The sequence below is a fragment of the Puma concolor genome, chromosome E3 (assembly GCF_028749965.1).
Source record: "Puma concolor isolate L17-30 chromosome E3, mPumCon1.1.hap2, whole genome shotgun sequence".
NCBI lineage: Eukaryota > Metazoa > Chordata > Mammalia > Carnivora > Felidae > Puma > Puma concolor.
Genome location: NC_141682.1, coordinates 4112399 through 4133240, shown reverse-complemented (window position 1 = coordinate 4133240; position 20842 = coordinate 4112399). Strand labels below are relative to the sequence as shown.

General features: G+C 59.9%; 1 protein-coding gene across 2 annotated transcripts in view; it reads right to left on the bottom strand.

The window, feature by feature from the left end:
- Window positions 1-20842, bottom strand: part of FOXK1 (forkhead box K1) — a 69626-nt gene that overhangs the window by 7554 nt on the left and 41230 nt on the right. Inside the window, exons 2-9 of one of the 2 annotated variants that reach the window (XM_086691312.1) lie at window positions 15198-15383; window positions 5174-5330; window positions 4473-4619; window positions 3622-3815; window positions 1799-1891; window positions 1527-1693; window positions 1155-1439; window positions 110-334 (exon numbers count right to left, since the gene is read on the bottom strand). In XM_086691312.1, the coding sequence (XP_086547438.1) occupies window positions 110-334; window positions 1155-1439; window positions 1527-1693; window positions 1799-1891; window positions 3622-3815; window positions 4473-4619; window positions 5174-5330; window positions 15198-15383 (1454 nt within the window). The remainder of the gene's footprint in view (window positions 1-109; window positions 335-1154; window positions 1440-1526; window positions 1694-1798; window positions 1892-3621; window positions 3816-4472; window positions 4620-5173; window positions 5331-15197; window positions 15384-20842) is intronic. The other variant, XM_086691313.1, reaches the window with a different exon arrangement.

Below are 20842 nucleotides of genomic sequence, written 5' to 3'. Positions count from 1 at the left end.
CGGCAAGCCCCCCGCGCCGAGGGCACAGAGGGATCGACCGTTCTCGCACGGCAGGCGCTCCGCGCAGAGCGACCGGGCGCAGAGGGGCAGGGGCCGGGCAGGGCCTCACCGTAAGTGCTGCCGGCTAAACTGTTGGTGGGGACCGCGTGCTTCCCGTTCTGAGTGACGGCCCGGACCGGTAGGTGGTGCTGCCCGATGGTCACCGGAGTGGCTGGCTGCAGGATGGTGACCGTGTGGCCGGGGACCCCCGGGGCCATCTGACTGGCTACCGTCTGGATGACGCGGCTAGCAGCGGGGATGGTGGCGAAGGCGATGGTGGGCTTCTCCTCCAGGCCTGCAGGAATACAGTGTGTGCGAACCCCGCGGGTCCGCCACGGCGGCCCACGCCCATGCCCACACGAGCCGCGGCAGGAAGTCTGTTTACGGGGGGATTGGACTGCGGCTTTAAGGCATCGGCGCTGGGGAAAACACTTTTCTCAAAAGAAAAATCCTACCGACGAAATACATTTGAAACGAGAAAAACGATGAATAGGGTTTTAGAAAAACACTGCCGGAGCCTGAACTTTAACCAACCCGAAACATAAAAACACACGAAGAGACGGTATCATCTGGAACGAAAAGGTTTGCATCTGGAGTCACAGACTTCCTTCCCCAAAACGCCTTTGTCGTTATGACGCGATCAACAGGCCTGGGGGCCGCGAGAAGGAGGCCCCGGAGTCAGGCTCCCGCCAGCATCTTCCATGCCACGGGCTGCCTTCGCGAGCACCCGTTATTCCTTGGGCCCAACATGCCTCCCGTAGGAACCTGTAGCGGTTTTTAAGCGACTTCCAAGGACTCCCCACCGGGGGCCCCAGAGCAATGCTCCCCCCACCCCCCGACCCCGGCCACGGCCTCAAGCCCCACAGCCCCGCACCGTTTCCTCGGGGTCACGTACACCCGAAGGCACGACCGCCGAGGAGGGTAAACAGCACGGATTTACAAGGACACGCTCCCCAAGAAACCCGCAGCAGGGAGACGAGGAGGAGCAGCCTGAGAACCCTCGGCCCCCGGAGGGAGCGCGTGTCCCCAGCACGCGGGCCTTCAGCCTCGTAGCCCAGGCTGACGGGCGACCTTCCGGGCACCAGCCCGGCCCGGGAACCACATGACTGCCTCACCTCTTGTCTCGCTTCCCAGGTCCAGCACGGCTGTGCCCGCCGCTTCGTGGGCGGCTCCTGCCGAGGCCTGGCTGGCGAGGATGTACCCGTTGGCGGAGCTGGCGGACGTGGTGACCACCCTGAGCATGGTGACAGGGGGAGCCTGCTGCACGACGTGGATGGCGTGGCCGGAGGGCTGCTGTGCCGTCACTATGGACGCGGGCATGTAGGCGACGGGCTTGGCAACCAGGCTGGGCGGTCGGGGAGGCACGGTCATGATCACCGGCTGGGCGCTGACGGGAGAGCCTGCACGGAGGAGGAGCGCGGCCGCTGAGCCTGCGCACGTGAGGCCCACTTCCGCCACGTCGCGTGAAGGCCCCAGACCACTCTTACCGGGTGCGCTTTGGGAATACCGATACTCTGGAACAGAAGCTAACTTTGACCCGAAGTCAGGGTCGTGTGGAACGGGCGAGCCCTCTCGAGACAGGCACTCTGGGGTCTGCAGGCCGCTAGAGCGGGGGGACATCAGCCCAGGGTGGGTGGGCGAGGCGGGAGCACTCCTACGGAAGCAACGAGAGAACGGAGCACGGCGGTAAGCACGCGGGGCGAGGAACGAAGACGGCATCTGAATGTGAACGTCGGCGCATCCGCGTCTCACACGTCACCCGCGCCAGCTTTTCCTGACGCTCTTCTGTTCTTGCGGAGAGTTTCCAACACCAACAACGATGCTGTCCGATACACGGAAAGGCAACCGGGCCCTGAACCCAGCGAACGGGAGGACGCCACGTTATTCGTGGCTTCCCAGCAAAAGCCACGCTCCAGAGCATTGACTTCCTGAAAGGGACCCGCCAGGCTTCCGCAAAAGTGGCTCAGTGTTCCGTGTTAAAATCACGAGCTCTGTTGGGATGGGCACAAAGCCCCCACCAGGACAGAGGACACACCTACAGGCTATTCATCTCGCAGGAAAGGCTGCTCCCTCCGCCACCGTTCTCTTGGTTCGAAACGGCGATCCCGTCCGGCTCCTGCCAGTGAGGCTGGCCCAGGACCGGCTATGCAGCACGGGGACTCTCGTCCCGCGAGCTGAGTCACAGGGTCAACACAAACCCTCAGAGGCAGGACGACGGGACTGCCTGGGTGCAGCTGGGGGACACGGTGGCCTTCACTCTGCATTCATTTATCACCATAAACTCCCTCGTGAGCGGCACCCTGGTCTCCCCGGGCACGGACCTGGCACCCTGTCCCCCCGCCCCGGGCCCCCAGTCTCCCTTGCTTCTCCCACCTGCCAGCTGGCTCGTCTGACTCCAACCCAGGCCTGGACCCTGTCTGCTCATTCCCATGCTCCAACTGGTAGTCGGCCTGGGTCCCTCCCAGTCCCCGAGGCTGTGACGGTCGTCAGCCCTCTCTAGCAGGACCTTACCCTGCACCAAGCTCACCCTGCTTCCTGCCCGCCTCCCACCCAGCTGCCTCCCTCCTCGGCCACCCGGGCTCTGCAGCCACGAGAGGCCCCCCTCTCTGTAACACACAGCTCACGCAGAAGCCGTGCTGGGCTGCCCTCCCGGCCTGAGGGTTTCCCGCCTGCCACTCCCCTGTGCTGCGTCACGAGATGGCGTCCCTAACTCCCAGGGTGACCCTGGGGCAGGCCCGCCCCACGCCCTCCCACAGACACTCCTTATCGGGGTTTCCGGGCAGTGCTGGGCGCAAAAGGCCAGCCCCGTAACCACTGCCCCAGCTGGCAGACAGGCTCATCTACAAGTGAAACGTAGTGCTGGTCACCACTAGGGTTTGAACTGTGTCCCCAGAAACCACCAGTGCCTCAGAAGGGGGCCTTGCTTGGAGTCAACTCTTTACGAAAGTGACGGAGTTGGATGAAATCACTAGGATGGTCCCCAGCTCAGTGACCGGAGCCCTCAAAGGGGCACTCTAGACGCACGCACCCGGGGAGAACAGGGCGGGATGATGCAGGCGGAGGTTGGGGTGATGCTCCCACAAGCCTGGGGGGCACCGGTCGTGGCCAGCAAGTCCCGGAAGCCGGGACAGGCCTGGAGGAGAGGACGCGCCCGGCCGCCCCCGTGGCCTCTGGCCGCGGAAGCGTGGGACAAGGGCGGCTGATGTTTCCATGGCCGGGCCTGTGGTACTCTCCCCACAAACTAACCCTTGTCACTCTCACAGAATTTCTCTCCACGTTCCTACCAAGCAACGTGGGATCCGGAAAATCTGAGCTCCGTTCAAACATCCCGAATTCCGACCTCACCAACGTGACCATCGCCATTGTTCCAATTTCTACTTCGGTCACAGTGTTGGCTGCTGAGAGCTGACAGGTCAGAGGGGCAGCGAGCTGTCCACTCACTCTGCTGTTACAGACCTCACCGGTCCTCAAGACAGTCTCGCTCGAGAAATACAGGTGACAAGTTTAAAGTACCCAAAACGCTACTATGACGAGCCGTCTGTGGAAGCTGGCCTCTGACCGAGGGGCAGCCCGGAGGCTTACCTGGACGACAGCGGCCCGAAGGGGGTGCGGAAGCAGGAGACGCCCCTCTGCCTCCGTTTCCGGAATGCCTGTTCCACGAGCTTCGCTTCTGAGGCGGGGTCTATCCGCCAAAAAGACCCCTTCCCAGGCTCCTCCTGGGAACGAGGGACTTTAATAAAGTAGCGGTTCAAAGAGAGGTTGTGTCGGATTGAATTCTGTGGACAAGCAGAGACATTCGCCAGTTAGCACGCGGCAAAACAAACTCCGTATGTGAACGCAACAGACACGAGACCAAAGATGATGGGACGGCCCGGAGGTGATGCCAGCGAGGGTGCTCCACAGGCCGGCAAGGTAACTGTGTTTTACTGGCAAGTGCAAAGGCACGGTGGTAGTTTTTTTTCTATCAAAATCGAGCACAGCATTCTTTCCAGAAAAAGTGAAACAGACAGACAAGCCATAGGCCAGGCGTATGTCAAGTTTGAAACCTGTACTAAATCAAGTAGCCAGCGGGAAACAGCGACTGTGGGCAAAACAAGTGAGACACAGCTAAGTTAGCTCTGACGGTCCCCGTGCACGCGGGCTGCCGTCTGGGCCCACGTGTGCACCCATTTCCAAAGTAGCTCGGGACTACGAGGGGCGGTCAGCGTGAAAACGTAACAAGGCATACGTATCGCCCCTCCCTGCTCTGGCCGTTGGAGGGAAAGAAGACTATTTCGACTCCCAGGGGCTGTGGCTCTTTGGAGACAGACCACAGGTCACCGATGAGGACACCCCTGTACCGCTTTCGGGCTTTCAGAACACGACCCGCCCGTGGGCGCCCTTGTTCCGGGGCAGCGGACCCAGAGCCCGGCTTCTCGGGCTCGAGGCCTCACCTGCCAGCCTTTGTCAGCCGTCCGGTAGTAAGGGTAATGCTTGGTGATGTGGGCGTAGATGCCGCTTAGTGTTAGCTGCCTGTCCTGCGCGGACGAGATGGCCTGCACGATCAGCTGAGCGTAGGAGTACGGCGGCTTCGACTCGTCCTGAGGAGACAGGCAGCACGTGGTCAGCGCGTCGGCGGCTCCAGAAGGGCGTCCACGCCCCGGCCGCCCACGGCCCCTCCGGCAGGGCGCCCTTCCCACACGGACCCACGGCTACGGCGTGCCCGCCTAGCCCCGTCCCAGCGACCGCCACCCACTTCCCCGACGAGCGAGCAGTGCCCGCGCCTGCCCCACGCAGGGAAGACGCAGAAATCTCTCACTTCCTCTACAAAAGGATTTCAAAACAGCTATCAGACGGGAATGAGCCAAGATACACAGCTGTAAGGAAAAACTTGTCATTTTTCCTCAAAGACTAATTAAGTTAACACCCCGAATCCATCCCGTCACGGGCAGATGGGACGAGGGTGAAGAGTAAGGGGGTGCAGGGCGGGAGAGAGCAGCTCCCACGGTGCCCAAACGTGCCGCCAGCAAGCGGGCTATTCCCGCAGCGTCCCGTCCCCCCCGGGGGCGCCTCGCTTTCACGCCGGCGCCTCCGCGCCCGCTCCGTGCCCCGCGCCCGGCCGCCGCGTGGCCACATGCGTCGTGAGTCCCGAGACCTTAGGGCTGTCCCCTCCGGACGCGTCCGCCTGCTGCTCTGAGGCGGCCTTCGCGGCAAACTCTGCGGCCAGCTGCAGGTCTGAGGTCACGTTCTGAACAAAGCGGTAGCCGGAGGACCCCGCTCCGCGTGGACTGGCCGGGCAGGAGTTGGGAACGCTGCGGAGAGAAATGACACGTCCTAAGTTCTTGACCCCAAAAAGGACGGCTGGAGGTGCAGGATCTCAGGACCTACCTGGGTGATGCAGGGGGACAGAAACTCTGACCCCCTTCTTCTCTACGTCATGTGACACAGCACCTCCCCTTTGATAAAGGCTGGACCAAGTGTGACCAGAGACAGTTCGTGTCCACGCACAGCCAGCGTAGCAGCAGTTTCTGCTTGCGGTGGGCAGCTGTGGGCCCTGATGGGCAGGTTTCCGGGACGGCCACCGGGTGGCCCCTGTCCCCACTGCAGACAGCCGGGCTGACCCTGCCCGTGGCTGCTGTCGGGCGCTCACGGGCCCACACGAGGGCGCTGTGGGCAAAGGCTGGGGAGCCGTGGCGTTCAGAGAGGGCGTGAGCACCTCTCGGTCGGGCCCTCCCCAGTTCCTCCGGAGCCACGGCCACGGCTTCGACCTCTGTCACTCATGTTGGCTGTGAGTGGAACCACCTATGGCCCAAGGCCACTCTCGTTCCTGGCGGGTCCCGAGTGGCTTGCAGGGCCCCCGGCCGCTTCCTTGCTGGAGCCCGTCCGGCCCGGCTCACCGGCGGGCTCTGGTCTAGTGCTCTCATGAACAAGGTGGACTTTGGTTATCAAACTACAACAACATTCTCATTTTGAAAACCAGTTCTGTTATAAAATTTTCAGAGGCAACAAATGACACTGGGAGTGGGTGACAAGCCCAGGTAAAGGTGCCCCTGCTGGGACCTGACCAGACCACGGACGGGCCCCCGGCTTCAGGAGAGCTCCTGCAAAGCCAGTACCCCAGTAGGAACCATCCAGAAGGCCCCAGTTTTCTGAACACACACCATGTGCTCTGCCCCATTTCCCTGCCCGAGTGTCCTGCCCCTCAGTGTCCAGAACCTTCCTCCTCCCCCCGGCCCAGGACAGCAACCACCGGCTTACGGGTCTGTCTCCCTTTGGTAAAGGCAGGAAACAATTAAAAAAAAAGCAACTTTTTCTTAATTGAATTTGGAACCGAATACACAAACCCCAAACTTACAACATGAGGCATGAGGGGAAGACAAAGGATGTCACTGGTGCCACGTTCACATACTCGAAACCCAGCTGCTCAAATATAGTCACCCCACGTGGCACCAGGCGGTGGTTCAGCGGTCACGCAACCCTGACGTGAGGACTTTTCCCGAAGGTTCTGCCCTGCCCTCTGCCAAACGGTGCGGCAGCACAGAAGGCACCCGCCAAAGGCAGCCCCATCAACCCTGCGTCATTCCCAGACACACTCCACGCCCCGTCTGGACCTGAACGCAAATAAAGCCAAACGGTGCATCTTCCTCCAGAGCACGAGGGACGGGATCTGGAAACATACCTCCCGGACACAGATTCACACCCGACCGGGTGGCTGGTGGACCCATAACCGCGTGCCGCCCTCACAGCGGAGAGGACACACAGCGGCCCGTGGGCTTAGGCACAGGGGCTCCCGCCGCCCGTCCCAAGTCACCGTTTTGTAAAAGACTGTAGAAAACTTGCATTGAACTCACTGAACTCAGAGAAAAGGCTGTCATTCACCAAAGAATGATTGCAAATGGAAGCGACATATAGGGTAGCAAAAGCAGGCTCACAGAAAGGAGAAGCGGGGTGGCCCCGTAGCACTTTCTACGGCGCCCGGCGGCTCGTGCTGGCCGGCGCTCCTGGGGGCACGCAGAGGGGCAGGTTTTGGCCCAGAGCTGCCCAGCAGGCCCGTCCCAGGCGGACGTGTGTTTGTGTGCACAGCCCTGCGGCCTCAGAGCAGCTAGCTTCTCCGTGAGCCCCAATCAGCTGTCCCCGCAGGCCGCCTCGGCCGAGAGGGCCGTGCCTGGTACCCGGCCGCCCTGATCGCACACCGCCATCTGAAGGGAAGGACGACAGAGAGAGGCCACGTGAGCCTAGGGAGGCCTCAGGCAGAGCAAAGTCCAGTTCAAGGATAGGCCTCAGAGGGGCAGGTGTAGGGTGGGGGCCTGGGGGCCTGGGCTTAAAGCAAGGCTCCTGCCCTGGGGAAACCCACCCAGACATTCAGAGCCCCGTACCAGAGCTGGAGCCTACCCCACTGAAAATCTCCCTGACTACTAGCAAAATCTGGAAAGCATTCTTCTTCTTTTTCTTCTTTTTTAAGTAGGCTCCAGGCCCAACATGGGACTTGAACTCATGACCCCCAGATCAAGAGTCGTGTGCTCTACGACTGAGCCAGCCAGGGGCCCTGGAAAAAGTTCTTAAAGTATAAACGCACTTGTGTATCTCTAGAGGGGACGGGACAGAGAGGACACGGTGGGGCCCTCCTCGGATGCCAGACTTCAGCAAAGAACTGCTCCCTTGGTGGGGTGAGGGGGTGTCCCCAACTGCCCAGGAACCTGGGACATCTGAATTTGAGCACCGGAGAGCAGCAGCGGAGTCCCAGCAGCCGTGACCTACCAGGCGTCACGTAAAACAAGTGTCTGTTGTTCCCGAGATTAAAGGTGGAAATGAAGCTGAACGTGCATTTCAGTCCACTGCTCACCGACCCCCCTCTTATGGGAAAAGTGCTCCTGAGTCACATTTTTGTTTCAGGCGAGAGAGACTTAAGGTGCTGAGTGGCGGCCACCCTGGACTGGGGCCACTGTCTCGCCAGGGCAAACCCAGACTGGCTCTGACAGCCCAGGCCTGGGGACCTCTGTGACCACGCAGGTCACAACTGCCGATGACACTGCGTCCTATGTTTACAAACACTGGAAAAGAAGGAACAGCCTGATGGGAAAATGCATCTTACTGTGGCGGTAAGAATTCAAGCTGAGAAAGACCAATCGGACAGGAGGTCAGCCCAGGATGTCCGCACATGGAAGGATGTGGAGTGAGGCCTTGACCTCATCGCCAGAAAGGCACAGACCACATTTACGAGCGGTGGGAAGGCTGCTAAGGCACTTTCGAGGGGCAAGGAAATGCTCTTAAAATCTTAAAAAGAGGATAAAAGGAAGCTCAATAAAGGATGGGAGGGGAGAGCCTTCCAGGAAGCTGGCGGGAGAGGCGGGAAAGGGGGTAAGGACACAAGCGGAGGCCCCCTGGAAACAGTAAGGTCGTCATGGACCCACGGACTCTTGCGCTCAGAGGGCAAACGTCAGGTCTAAAAGGGTCAGCATCCAGAGGGGCACCGGACTCGTTAACAGCGACACTCAAAGCCAGAAAATGACTTTAAATTCCGAGGGAAGAATGTGTCCCACTGAGAATTCTCCACGTAGCGCAACCAAGAAAAACGATGATTTCCTACATTTACTTGTCCTGTACCCCTTCCCAGGAAGCAACCGGGGGACGTTCTCCACTAAAACCAAGGAGCAGGTTGGGGAGAACTGCTGGGCACAGGGAGTCAAGGTCAGAGGTGCCCCAGGCTGGGTCCAGGCAGAGGGAGCCCGGGCTCCTGAGGAAGAACCCGGCAGGTGTGAGGGCCGCGCGGGGCAGAGGGTGGCCGTGCTGGGCACAGGGAAGTGGAGACAGCACCAGACACAAACTCCCGGCAGAACCGCCAACGTCCAGACAGGGCACGGTGGGGGCTGGAGCTGCCACCGGCCCTCGGAAAGCACCGCTGCCCACTGCACCCACAGTCCTGGTGTCATCTTCTCGGGAGCACGGGGCGGGCAGGCAGGACAGAACCCCGATTTCCAGCTAGGAGGTCAATGCGGCACACGCCGAAACCCGAGAAGCCAAGAGAGCCGCGTCGCGGACCACGCAGAGGTAAGCAAACCGGCAGGGCGCTCGGGGCGGGGGCAGGACGGCCACGACGGTGCCACCGCGGTGGGCCAGGCCAGGCCAGTGCTCCTGTCACCACGTGCGGAACGCTTCAGTTCGTCTGCCACCTCACGTCCTCCCCGGATAAAAACCGGCTTTTAGAAAGCTTAACGGAAATCAGTTAGTGCCGGCACCATCCCTGCGGGCACCAGCCAAACACCATGCTCGCCCGCCGTACACAGTCTGCTGGGCCTCGGTTTCCGATCTGTGAGCGGGGACGGCAGCGCCTGGGTCTCCCAGCGTCATGGTGGACACGAAGGGCAGACGCGCGTCCAGCCCTCAGACGCCTGGTGTGAGCGTCGGTAACAGTTCCTGTTTTCATCACTGTTCTTAAAATCTTGTGGCTCGTGACTCTTAAAGAGCCTATTTTATTTCACTTTTTTTTTTAGAGAGAGAGATGGTGTGCAGAAGCAGGAGAGGAGCAGAGAGAGAGGCAGAGAGGGAATCTTAGGCAGGTTCCACGCTCAGCACGGGGCCTGACGTGGGGCTCGATCTCACGACCCTGGGATCATGACCTGAGCTGAAATCAAGAGTCAGATGCTCAACCGGGGCACTGGACGACTCAGTCAGAGAAGCGTCTGACTTCGGCTCCGGTTCACGAGTTCGAGTCCTGCATCAGACTCCGTGCCGACAGTGTGGAGCCTGCTTGGGGTTCCATCCCTCTGCCCCACCCTCCCCCACCCTCTCAGAAATGAATAAACACACACAAAAAAAGTCAGATGCTCAACCAACTGAGCCCCCCAGGCACCCCGAACAGCGTACCTTAAACAAAATAACCAAATCTGAGAAATTCACTGCCTCGGCGTAAGATGCGCAGATGACTCGGAACGCGAGACCACCGCGGTGTGGCCCCTGAGAGGAGGACACCGGAAAGGGCTCGGATGCCACCCAGGAGGGAACTCACAAAACACTCGTGCGGCCCCTGCGGTGTGGCGACGCGGAAAGGCTCCCAAGACCCGGCACGAGAGGGGAAAAGGTCGTGCGGAGGACACTGGGCCGCACGGGGCCTTCGTGCGGAGGACCGACCGACAGCAGCCCCCATGAGAACGTCTGGAGCAGGTGCACGCCGCGCCCCCGTCCTGGGAGCGCCGGTGCGGGGAAGCTGCGCTCCCTGAGATGTCTGAGCTCCGCGTGACGCTTACACGGCATTGCTGTAATCTGCAAGAAGTGAAAGAACCGGCAAAGAAAATCCACAGAGGCCAGCTTCTGAGACCTGTCTTAGCGATTAAGGTAAACGCAATGCTGTGAAGTCCTGGGAGGCGACTTCAAGGGCCCGCCTGGTTTCTGCAGTGCGTTTTGCCCTGGTGCCCAGTCAGCGAACCGGCTTGAGTTGCTCCTCGGCCGGGACTTAACCAGGTGTGCACGTCCCAGGGGCGGCCCGGCTCGAGCGGACCTTGCAGGGAGGCCACCCCCACGTCCCCCTCAGCTCCAGGCCCTTCCCGCTTCCTGCTTCCCAGCATGTGAGGCCTGGGCAGGGCCCTGTCCCCAGGTCACGTGCCCGCGGGAGCAGCAGCACAGCAGGCCGCTTATGCACACGGCCCTTATGCACACAGCCAGCCTTTATGCACACAGCCGGCTGGGGCCGGGATTAAGCGTGAACCTTCAAAGGGCCCCCCCTGAGAACCGGGAAACGGCCACCCTGGGAAAGACAAGAACTGTCTCTCGACATGTTGGAGCCCAAACACACCCTGGCCCGGATTTCGGCAAAAGGGAAAACATAAAGTACGGGGAGGGCCCACCCTTCTGTGTGGATGAACCAGTTTTATTTCCCTAGAGTTTTCAGACAGGGAAAGGTGGGGGTGTGAGGTTCACAGGTACAGGTGCTCGGAGGTCAAGTGGCCTCCAGATGGGCCACAGAGGACAGGGCTCCCTGACCGGCGGGCCAGGATCCCTGCTGGCCTGAGTGGAGAGCCACACTCATCCGCAGGTCGTGCCGGAGCACGTGCAAAGGCTGTGGCGACAAGCCCTGACCGACTGTGACCCTGACGCAGGGAACGTCACCCCAAGGAAGGGCCCGAGTCTGCCTTTCTCCCGGGGACGGAGAGCGGCCGAGCTCTATCCAGTGACGAGGTGGACTGGCGATCGAAGACCACGGTTAAAGGTGGTTTCCTTCTGAAAGCAGCAGCTTAGACTCCGCCAGACTCCACAAAACAAACTGCTCTGGTTTCCGTCTCGACCTTGAAAAAGTTCAAGAAGCGCCTTCTTAAAGGGACAGCTCCTGAGGCTGGCTCTCGGGGAAGACCAGCCCCTCTCCTCCTGCGCTGCCTTTTCTCTGGCTTCTGGTGGGCACGTTCCCCAAAACTCAACTCTGAGAGCCTTTTTTAGATTGGTCTCTCGCTTTGTAAAACCCAGAAAATGATTAACCAATTTCTCCTGAAAACACCACTTCTTTGCAAAGCAGAAAAAAAAGTCAATAAAATGTTGCTGAAGACAGCAGAATTTATTTCAAAGAGCTTCATTCATTTTCTGGGTGGAGTACACATCAGCACAAAAAAAAAAAAAAAAAAAAGCCACCCCACACAACACAAACAAACGCCCAAAAACAAAGCAAAAACCCAACCACAGGCGCACCACACCCCCTAGCCAGCAGGGGGGTGGGGAGGGAAGCAGAAAAAGGCCAAACAGAAAGGAAGGGGCGGGGGCTGTTTATTAGCAAGAATCGAGAACGTTCCTACAGGGACTGCCTCTCGCCACTCCACTCGGAAAACCCTGGAGGAGACAGGGGCTCTGGCTGGGCAGGGTGCTAGAAAACCAGGTCCAGGGAGGAAAGCGACCCAAACAGAGGCCCCCAGGCGGCCTGGGCGGGCGGGGATCCAGGCACACAGGCCAATGGCACGAGCGGGGACACAGGCACACCAAACTAGGAGAAGAGGAACCTCTCCTCCCGCTGTGCTGTCAGGAGGGACGGGGGCTGTGACGGCTGCTCACTCGGGGCCCCAGGCTGACAGCCCCCAGCCTCGTCCCCTCCCCCTCCCCACCCCCCCCACCCCCCCACCCCCCCCACCCCCCCCCCCCCCCGGCGCCTGCAGGGAGGGGGCGTCCCAGGGAGGAGGGGAAGGGTGGCTGGTGTTTGTAAACATGAGGCTCCACCCTGGCACTGGCCAAAGTTGAACAGGATCTTGGCTAGCAAAACCACAAGGGCCCCAAGGTTTCTAAACACTCCATTGGATTCCGCGGCGCTGAGATAAATGAATGTAAACAGAAATCCTTTCTGTGATACTTCATAGGCCAAAAACGGAGAGGGCCAGTCCCAAAGTGACCACTTTCTCCCCCAAATATCCTGCCAGATGAAAAAGAGAAGCACAGTCTCTCCTGGGGGGTGGGGACACAGCCACCGGGGCCCAGCCCAGGACCGGCCCCTCAGGAGCCTGTCTTAACCGCTCCACTGCTCCGGGAGGGACCACCTCCCTTCTGACACAGAAGCAAAGTCAGCGCACGGGTTTGAATAGCCTCCCCGGGTGGCTACTGCGTTCATGTGGAACACTACTGGAAAAGACATCTATTTTCTGAAGCCCTCCAGGTACAAACCAGCACATTTTTCTTCCTTCGAAAGCATCCATTTGGCTGGCTTATGAACCGATTATCAACAACCCCACGCCCACCGCCTGCTCTGGTTTCGCCGGACGCCCAAGGCCCTCCGCGGCCCGACCCCACGGCGGGACCAGCCTTCAGCTGCCAGCAGCGTGGGCGCGAAACACCCTCGGCCGCCATGCCCACTGCTGTGTCAGGGGCGGCTGGGTGGAGGTGTCAGCCCGTGTTACGTCCCTGTATCAGCGTCAGGGAGACGTAATTCACCCGTCCGGAGCGTACAATTCAGTGGTTTGCAGCGTCGTTCCCGCGCGGCGCAATCCTCACCGCTCTCCGATTCCAAAGCGCTTCTGTCACCCCACAAAGGACCCCCGGGACAGGTGGGAGGCCCCGGCAGCCCCCCGTTTTCTCCGGATCCGTCCGTTCCAGACGTCTCCTGCCAATGTTGACTCTGCCTGTTTTCACGGGCCACCCGCGTCATACCAGCTTATCGGTCCTTCGCCCCTTGTTTGCGGCCAAGTAACGCTCCGCGGTGAGGACACTCCTCGTTGTGCTTGTCCACTCTGTAGCTGACAGACAGCTGCGCTGTCTTCCCGTGGGGGCTGTTATGACTCACGGTGCCCTGAGCCCTCGTGTGCAGTGTCTGCCGGACCTCACGCTCCACCGAGTCGCCGGGTCATGTGGTACATTGTGAGGCGGAGCCAGTCTGTTTCCCAAAGTGGCCGCGTCACTTCACGGCCCGTAACCTTTTCAAATCTCGGTATGGACTACATACATACGAGCAAGCGTAGGAACGTTTTCGTAGTGGAAGCATAAAACTCACGTTCTAGGGGCGCCTGGGGGGCTCAGTCCGTTAAGTGTCCGACTTCGGATCAGGTCATCACCTCACGGTCCGAAAGTTCAAGCCTCACATCGGGCTCGCTGCTGTCAGCGCAGAGCCCGCTTTGGATCCTCTGTCCTCCCCCGTTGGCTGTCTCACTTTCTCTCTTTCTCCCTCTCTCTCTCTGCCCCTCCCCTGCTCATACACTCTCTCTCTCCCAAAAATAAAACAACTTTAAAGAAAAAAACCCACGTTCTAGGTTAAATTCAAGTGAGCTGTCTGAAAGAACAACGAGATCACGCGCTCAATGGTGGGTTTTAGGACGGGGCCATAGGGCCATTCTAGAAAGCTGGAAGGAGCGGAAGAAGAGGCAGCCCCCTTGTAGAGCTGCAGGACGAGGCTGAGACGGGGCAGGTGTGGATGGCGCTAAACACAGGACCCAACACACACATGGTTCTCCCGAGCCTGCAGATCTGGCCTCAGCGACTCCCCGCTCCCGCTGCTCCCGCTGACTGGATACATGGCCAGAAGCAGAACTCAGGTCCCAGCCTCGGGTTCTACGCCAGGCCAGGTTCAACGCTGCCCCTACCATCCTCTCTGTAAGAGAAAGACACACCTGCTCGCTGGCCCTGCAGGCAACGCACTCGACACCAGCTCAGTGCAAACGGTTCCCAGCTTACGACCGACACGTCCCAGCAGGAAGACAGAAGGCGCAAGTGGGGCATGATTCTTACACGAAGGCCGAGCGGCACATGGCTCCAGAACCCAGGCCCGCCAGAGTGTGGCTGCGTGGTGAGGGAAGGCTGCCGGGACAGCAGAGCGCCCGCCCGTGCCGCGGCGGTTTGCAAAGTGTGGCTCAGAGGCACCCCTGAGGATCCGAGACCCCGCCGGGAGGCCTGTGAGAGCAAAACCGTCTTCGCAGCGAGACGAAGCCACAACCTGCCTCTTCCAGGACTGACACAGTCACCAAGGCGGCAGCCGCAAGGGAAGGTACCGGTGCGGGAGCCGAGGCACGGCACCGAGGACACGGGGGTCACTGCACCTCTGGGGCCACACACGCAGCAAAGAAGAAAAAGAAAGCGAGTTTCGCTGAAAATGTCCCTAATGAAGCAGCAAAGTACTTCATTCAAGCTGTGTTAAACGGTGACCCTCAGACACGTCTTTCACTGGGCTTTGCGACGACACGGCAGAGGGCAGGACCTGAGTGGCACAGGGAGTCGAGAGCCCAACCCGCCACTCTGTGCGCGATCCCTCACGGCCTCCCTCCGAGGGTCCTCTGTGCACCGCGCCAAGGACGAGAATCCTGAAACCTCACCAATAAAATTGAGAAAAACAAAGTTCCAATCCTGGTACGCACAGGCGACTTCGCAACTTTTTCAGTCTTTAAAGAACTCACACCTGTGCCTGTTTTCACGCAAGCCCTGAGTCCACACGGCTGCCGCCTGAAAGAGTGAGTCAAGAGGCAGTGACTCCTCCCTCACCAGACGAGAGAATTCTCCAGAGGGTTCTGTAAGGAGTCAGGTCCCTTGGACGCACTTAAAATAGTTTCAAAATTTCCACCCACGCCCCGCTTTCCAGAGACACACAGGATGCTGTAGGATACCTGGGTGACCCGTGTCACCTTGCTCTTTCCCAGACAGACTGTCAGGGCGCAGGGACCCTGGTTCTGTGGCGGGGACCGCGTGGCAAGGGCTCACGGCCCGCGGACAGGCCAGGGCAGGCCGCTCACCTGATGGTGCCGGTCGGGGAAGGGACGGGGCTGACCAGGCTGCGGAGATCCGGCTCCGGAATGTGAATCTTCAGAGGGGAGATCTGCGGGTAGAGGGGCCGGAGGGGAGACGCCGGGGCCTCCTCCTGACGGTACAGCGACGTGAACTGGATCTTGATGGCCGTGCTAGGGAACCGAAGGGTGCACCTGCAAGGGAAGGGGGAAGCACACGTCAGCGCGGGAGAGATGCGGAGGAGGGCGGAGAGTCGGGGGGGGAGGGTTCTGGATCGCCAAGTAACAGAGCCCCCACCGTCCGTCACTCTGGGTTCATAGAGCGAACCAGAAATCCTCTTTCTATCGCGGTCACGGACACGGGTTCTTCTTTCCCTGCACGTGTGAAGAGAGACACAGACCCCGACGGGTCCCCAGCAGAGCTTCAGACACACAGAGCCACCTCCCGTCCCCTGGGATGGCCGCAGGGGGACCTGAGGGGGGTTCACTGGCTCGCATACAACGCCTGTCTACAAACTGAGAAGCCATGGTCACCGTTCACACGGTGAGCTGACACACAGACGCCCACGCTGCGGCTGCGAGACGCTAGGAAGCGTGACAGAAGAGGCAGGGCCCCATCCCCAGGCTGGCGGGAGCCTCACAGAGAAACGGGACCGTGGGCCGGACTCTGGGCCCTGGTTCTCCTGCGGGCAGGTGACTGCGCGCAAGCAAACCCAGCCTCGTGCATCCCAGTCAAGCCCCGCGTGTCCCCACGGGCGTGTGTGTCACAGGAACCCAGGGTGGCCTCCTTCCGAGAAACGTCTGCCTTTAAAATCCAGACATCACTCATCCAGCGCGCCCTCTGCCTTCTAGACGGATGGGCCCTCAACAAGTCACAAACAGAAGCGAAGACCCAAAGGGCCAAAGGAGAGCAGGCTGCCCGCACACCCCCGCGGCAGTCTCGCCGGTGGCAACGGCTTAGAAAAGGCTCTTTGGGAAAAGCGGGGGGTGTGGCAGGGGGGCTGGAGGCGGCACACGTGAGCTCCCACCCCCGACGCGCACGCCACAGTCTCAGAAAGGCACTCCCGTCGTGCCAAGCGAGTCACAGCTCGGGCGCGGGTCAGGGTCGCCCCGGGGGCAACGGTGCCGGGCCACCGCCAGCCGGCTGCTGGCCCCCTCCTGCCGTACTTCCGACTCGGTACCGGTGTTTACCCAGCAAATACACCTCCAAACTGCCATGGACGCGGCCGACACCCCCTTTTCCTCTCAGTCAAGTAGTTTTTAAAAAGCGAGATTTAAGAACAGGTCAACATAGGTCCTGAGACCACGCGAGGCCGCGAACGGGCCCGCTGCGAGCCCACAGGTACTCCTGAGCCTTGCAGCGGGAGGACGGCTTCTCGTGAAATGACTCGGCGACGTAGGCAGGCATCTGCTCCGACAGCCAAGCTGCCTGCGCCTCACGGGGGAGACCGGCAGCAAACCGGCCTGACCGGCCAGGACCCATTCTTCCAGAGACACCTGAGCGCAGGGGCTGGGCGTCTCGGGAAAGGGAGGGGAGACCCCGCAGCCAGGCCGCAGACTCCCAAGACTCTGACCCACAGGTGCCAGGTCTGTATTTCCGAACCTAAAAGCAGAACGAGAGGATTCTGACACTGTTTCCCGCTCCCGGGCTGATTGTGGGGGATGCGGTCTAAACGCCAGCACGTCAGGGTGGGGGTGGGGGCGGTCTGTCCCGTCACGTCAACATCGCCCCCGCGGTTCTGCCTAAGGCCACCTGCGGCCATTTCAAAATATTCTGTAATCTTCTTCTTGCAAAAGCCACGGTTTGAACCGTTTGATGTCGCTTCCACGTCCCTTAGCTCTCCCACAACCCAACAGACGTTTCCTTCGTCGGTATTTTGGCCAGGAAGGTACGTCACGCATTTTCCTATGACGATGAGGCCCGTGGTGTCTCCAGACCTGGAGGCCTGTCGGCTTCTGAGGGCACAGAGCCCACATCCTTCCCAGCTCATGCCCGAGGATGGGCCGCCGTCCCCGAAACAGAGGGGGGAGGAAGGAGCTGGAACCGGGAATGTGGCCGAGGGCTCCACACGCGCACACCCCTGTCCTGCAGGGTTGGCAACGGAAGCGATGATGAGGAACGTTTGCAGACAGCTTCTCCGTCCTCTCCTGTCCCTTCCTTCGGCAGCTGCACATCCTCACAGGGAGGGGCTGCCACCCGCCAGCAGGGCGTGCGGACGGAGTTCCGTGCCCCGCGCTGCGAAAGCCTCCACGCTAACAGGAGATCAGAGCGAGATCAGAGTGTACTAGAGTCGTCCAGGCAGCCAGAGGGAGGATGTGGCTTTGGCCCATGACAGAGGTCACAAGGCAGAGGGTGATATCAGAAACAGGGCTTCGGGTGAACACAAGAGCTGGGGGCGCGGGATCCCTGGACCCGGAACAGGAAAGCCAGGCTCCGGGGAAAAGCCAGGCTCCGGGCGGGAGGGTCTGGCCCGGGGCTACATCACTGCAGGACCAGAGGGCGAGTCTCAGCAGGTGATGGAGGCACCCTGAGAGGGCACCGCTTCCGGTCCGGTGCAGGAGAGGTGTCGGGTGGTGGGCTGACACGCAGGGGGCCAACGCGAAGGAAGAGGGTGATTTAGGGCCTCACCTCACCTCCAGGGAGCTCAGTGCCCTAACCTCTACGGGGTTCGGTGTTCTTGGCTAACAAAAGCGGACGCTTCGAACAGAAGAGATGATCTCTTAGGCACTTTCCAGTTCAAAAACCAAAGATTCCAGATAACAACACCCACACGGGTGGACTTCTCAGTAAAAGAAAACACAACATTTTGTGGGTCAGGGATTTCGGTCAGCAAATTCGTAGCGAAATCGAACACCATTCAGAACTGATTCAAACAGGGCAATTTCCTACCGGAAGAGTCATTTCCAATTAGGGTTTAACAATAAACATTTTCATATTATTTGCTGTAACAGCTATTTCAAAAGCAGCTCCTGACTCACTCTTCCAAAAATTATCCCGAGGCAGACTGTCTCCTACCTGGGAGAAACACCAGGAAGCTACATAATTTTAAACAGACATCTCCCCAGGGTGATCCCGGGTTCGCCAATTACTTCTCTCCCTACAAAACTTTCATTCTGGGTTAGGGCCCTAGTTGGAGTTTCAATGAGCATGTTTTGTAATTAAAGCTATTCTCTTGGAGCTGTTTCCCTTTCGGTCTCACCCCAACCATACGCTGCACACCTGCCTTCAGTGCCCGGGACCCCGACTGCAGGGAAGCCTGTGTGTCTAGAACTCTCTAGAAATCACTGCCCCTTTCTGCAGCACAGCTCTGCCAGGGAAGCGCCTACCTGGGAGGGCCAGCCCCTCAGATCTCCCCATAGCGTCCTTGTCCTGATGGACAGAGACAAAGTGGGTAGGTGGCGGCCTAGGGCTGGGGGGAGGGGTGGGGCGGGGGAGCCGGCTTGCAGGGGTGGTATTGATTATGGCAGGAGCTGCCCACCAGACTAAAAACCACTGAACTGGACAATTTAAGTGGGTTAGTTGCAAGCTATGTGAATTGTATCTCATTTGAGCTCTTCTGAAAAAATGTTCTTGCCCTCGAGCCCTCATGCTTGGGGTCTGCCCCAGGCTTGCAAAGGTCCTGGGGCCATCTGGACGCCAAAGGCTCCTGGGTGAGGCCTTGGTTCCCTGGAAGCGGCCTTATTCAGCATCAGGTCAAAGATCACAGCATAGAAGTCTGGCTCTGCCGCTGCTCAAACTCGAATGAGCCTAAGTGATTTGGGGGGCCCGGGGCGCTGACGTACCCTCACTTCCGCCTGGGCCTTAAGTGGGAATCCCACTGCCTGCCCTAACAGCCAGGAAATTGTTGCAGATAAAAATGGCTCATTTAATCCTTACCGATACAAATGTAAGTACCATGATCTTCATTTTAGACCCAAGAAATAATCAGAAAGAGAAGGAAGTACAGGCGAAAGCTTCTAGGAAAGGTTTTTTTTTTTTTTTTTTTTAAAGGCAATAGAGATTTCATCTCCAGAGCTGTTACTGCCCCCACTCCCCGGGGCCCGCGTCTCGCCCCACCGCGTCCCCGCAGAGAGGGTGACCCACAGAAACACTCCTGGGCATCTCACAACGAGCAGGCAAGGACATCCCACACTGAAAATGAATGACTGAAATTCTGCACGCCAACCAGGGCACCCCCAACCTTTCTCACACCCCCCAGCAGATGGCACAGGGGGCAGACCCGGCGTCTGTGGCCCTCGTGAAGCCCATCGGACAAGGAACCTGCCAGCCGACCACCCCGGCACTCGCGGCAGTGGTCAGCGGTCAGCGTGAGCACCTCGCTCTAAACGCGGACAGGGAAGGACAGACATCTGGGAAGCATCTGCAACAGGAAGCCAGGGACCAGACAACTGGGGGGCCCAGAGGAAGCAGATAACTCAGGAGCAGAGGGGAAGGCAGACCACCTGTGTCTCCCAGCTGCCCAAGGGCTGAGGGCCCCAAAAGACACCTCCTGGACAACCAGACGTACACAGAAAATAAATCTTGGGAAGGAAGGCTGGATGAGACGGGAAGTCACCTCCCGAAAAGACAAAGAAAACTGGTGGCTCAGGACGGGAGGTTCACATCTGGACAAGACCCGCTCCTCAGAGAAGCCCTTTCAGGAAGCTACGGGGAGGAAGGCTCCGGATCCCGCAACACAGACCGTGGCCTTCGAACCACACCTTGCTTCCCGGCCATCACAGAACCCAGAGCTTGCTGCAAGGCAGCTGGGGACGGCCCCAAGTTTAATTCCAAACACAGGCGCTGTTTCACCAGCAGGAAGCGAGGACACGAACGTCAGAAGCTGGAGGCTGTGCACCTTACCCCGCGGCAGCGGACAGCGGGCCCCGTGCGACGGAGCCTGCCACCGTGACCGGACGTGTGGGCACGTGCAGCGTCGGTGTCCGCGGGGACGCCCAACGTACGGGCTGCAGCACTGGGAAGGGCCCAGGCTTTCTCACGGGGCTAGAGAACGGGGAAGCAGGCTGCTGAGCCTCGAGCTTCGGGGGCCCCGGGATGGAGCAGACAGGCCCACGCCCGATACCAGTAACTGAAAGACCCATTTTCCAGGATGAATCCTGGCACCGGAGACCCCTGCCGTGGTTCCTGGACGCGGACAGGACCCCGAGCAAGCAGCCGGGGCGCCTACCGGGCTTCTGCGGAAACGGCAGCCCAACAGGCCACAAACCCGGCCCACGAAGTGCGACCTTCCCACCCCGCCCCGCATCAGGTGGGACGGGCCACTAGGAAGCGCATCAGCTCCCGGGCCCGCTGCGGACGAGGCCAGGGAGGCTGGTGGGCAGAGATCCTTCCAGAATGCAGATGGAGGGACGGGCCCTGTGGGGCACAGGCTTGGAGAACGTCCGTGACCAGTGAGTGGGTTTCCTGCTCTTCTCTTTCCCAAATAAGAGCTGGGATCACCTGCCCCTGCTTCTGCTGGCTCAGCATTGCAGCAGGACCACCTGGAGCGCCCTGACAGAGGGACGCGCTTGTCACCAGAGATCCTGGATTTTACGGGCTGCAGTCACCGAGGGGGGCTTGGGGCTGCCTCCTGTAACGACGGGGATAAGTGTTTTTATGTTGGAAGAAGGGACACAGGCATGTGGGTGGTCAAAAGGCGGACTATGACAGCGAC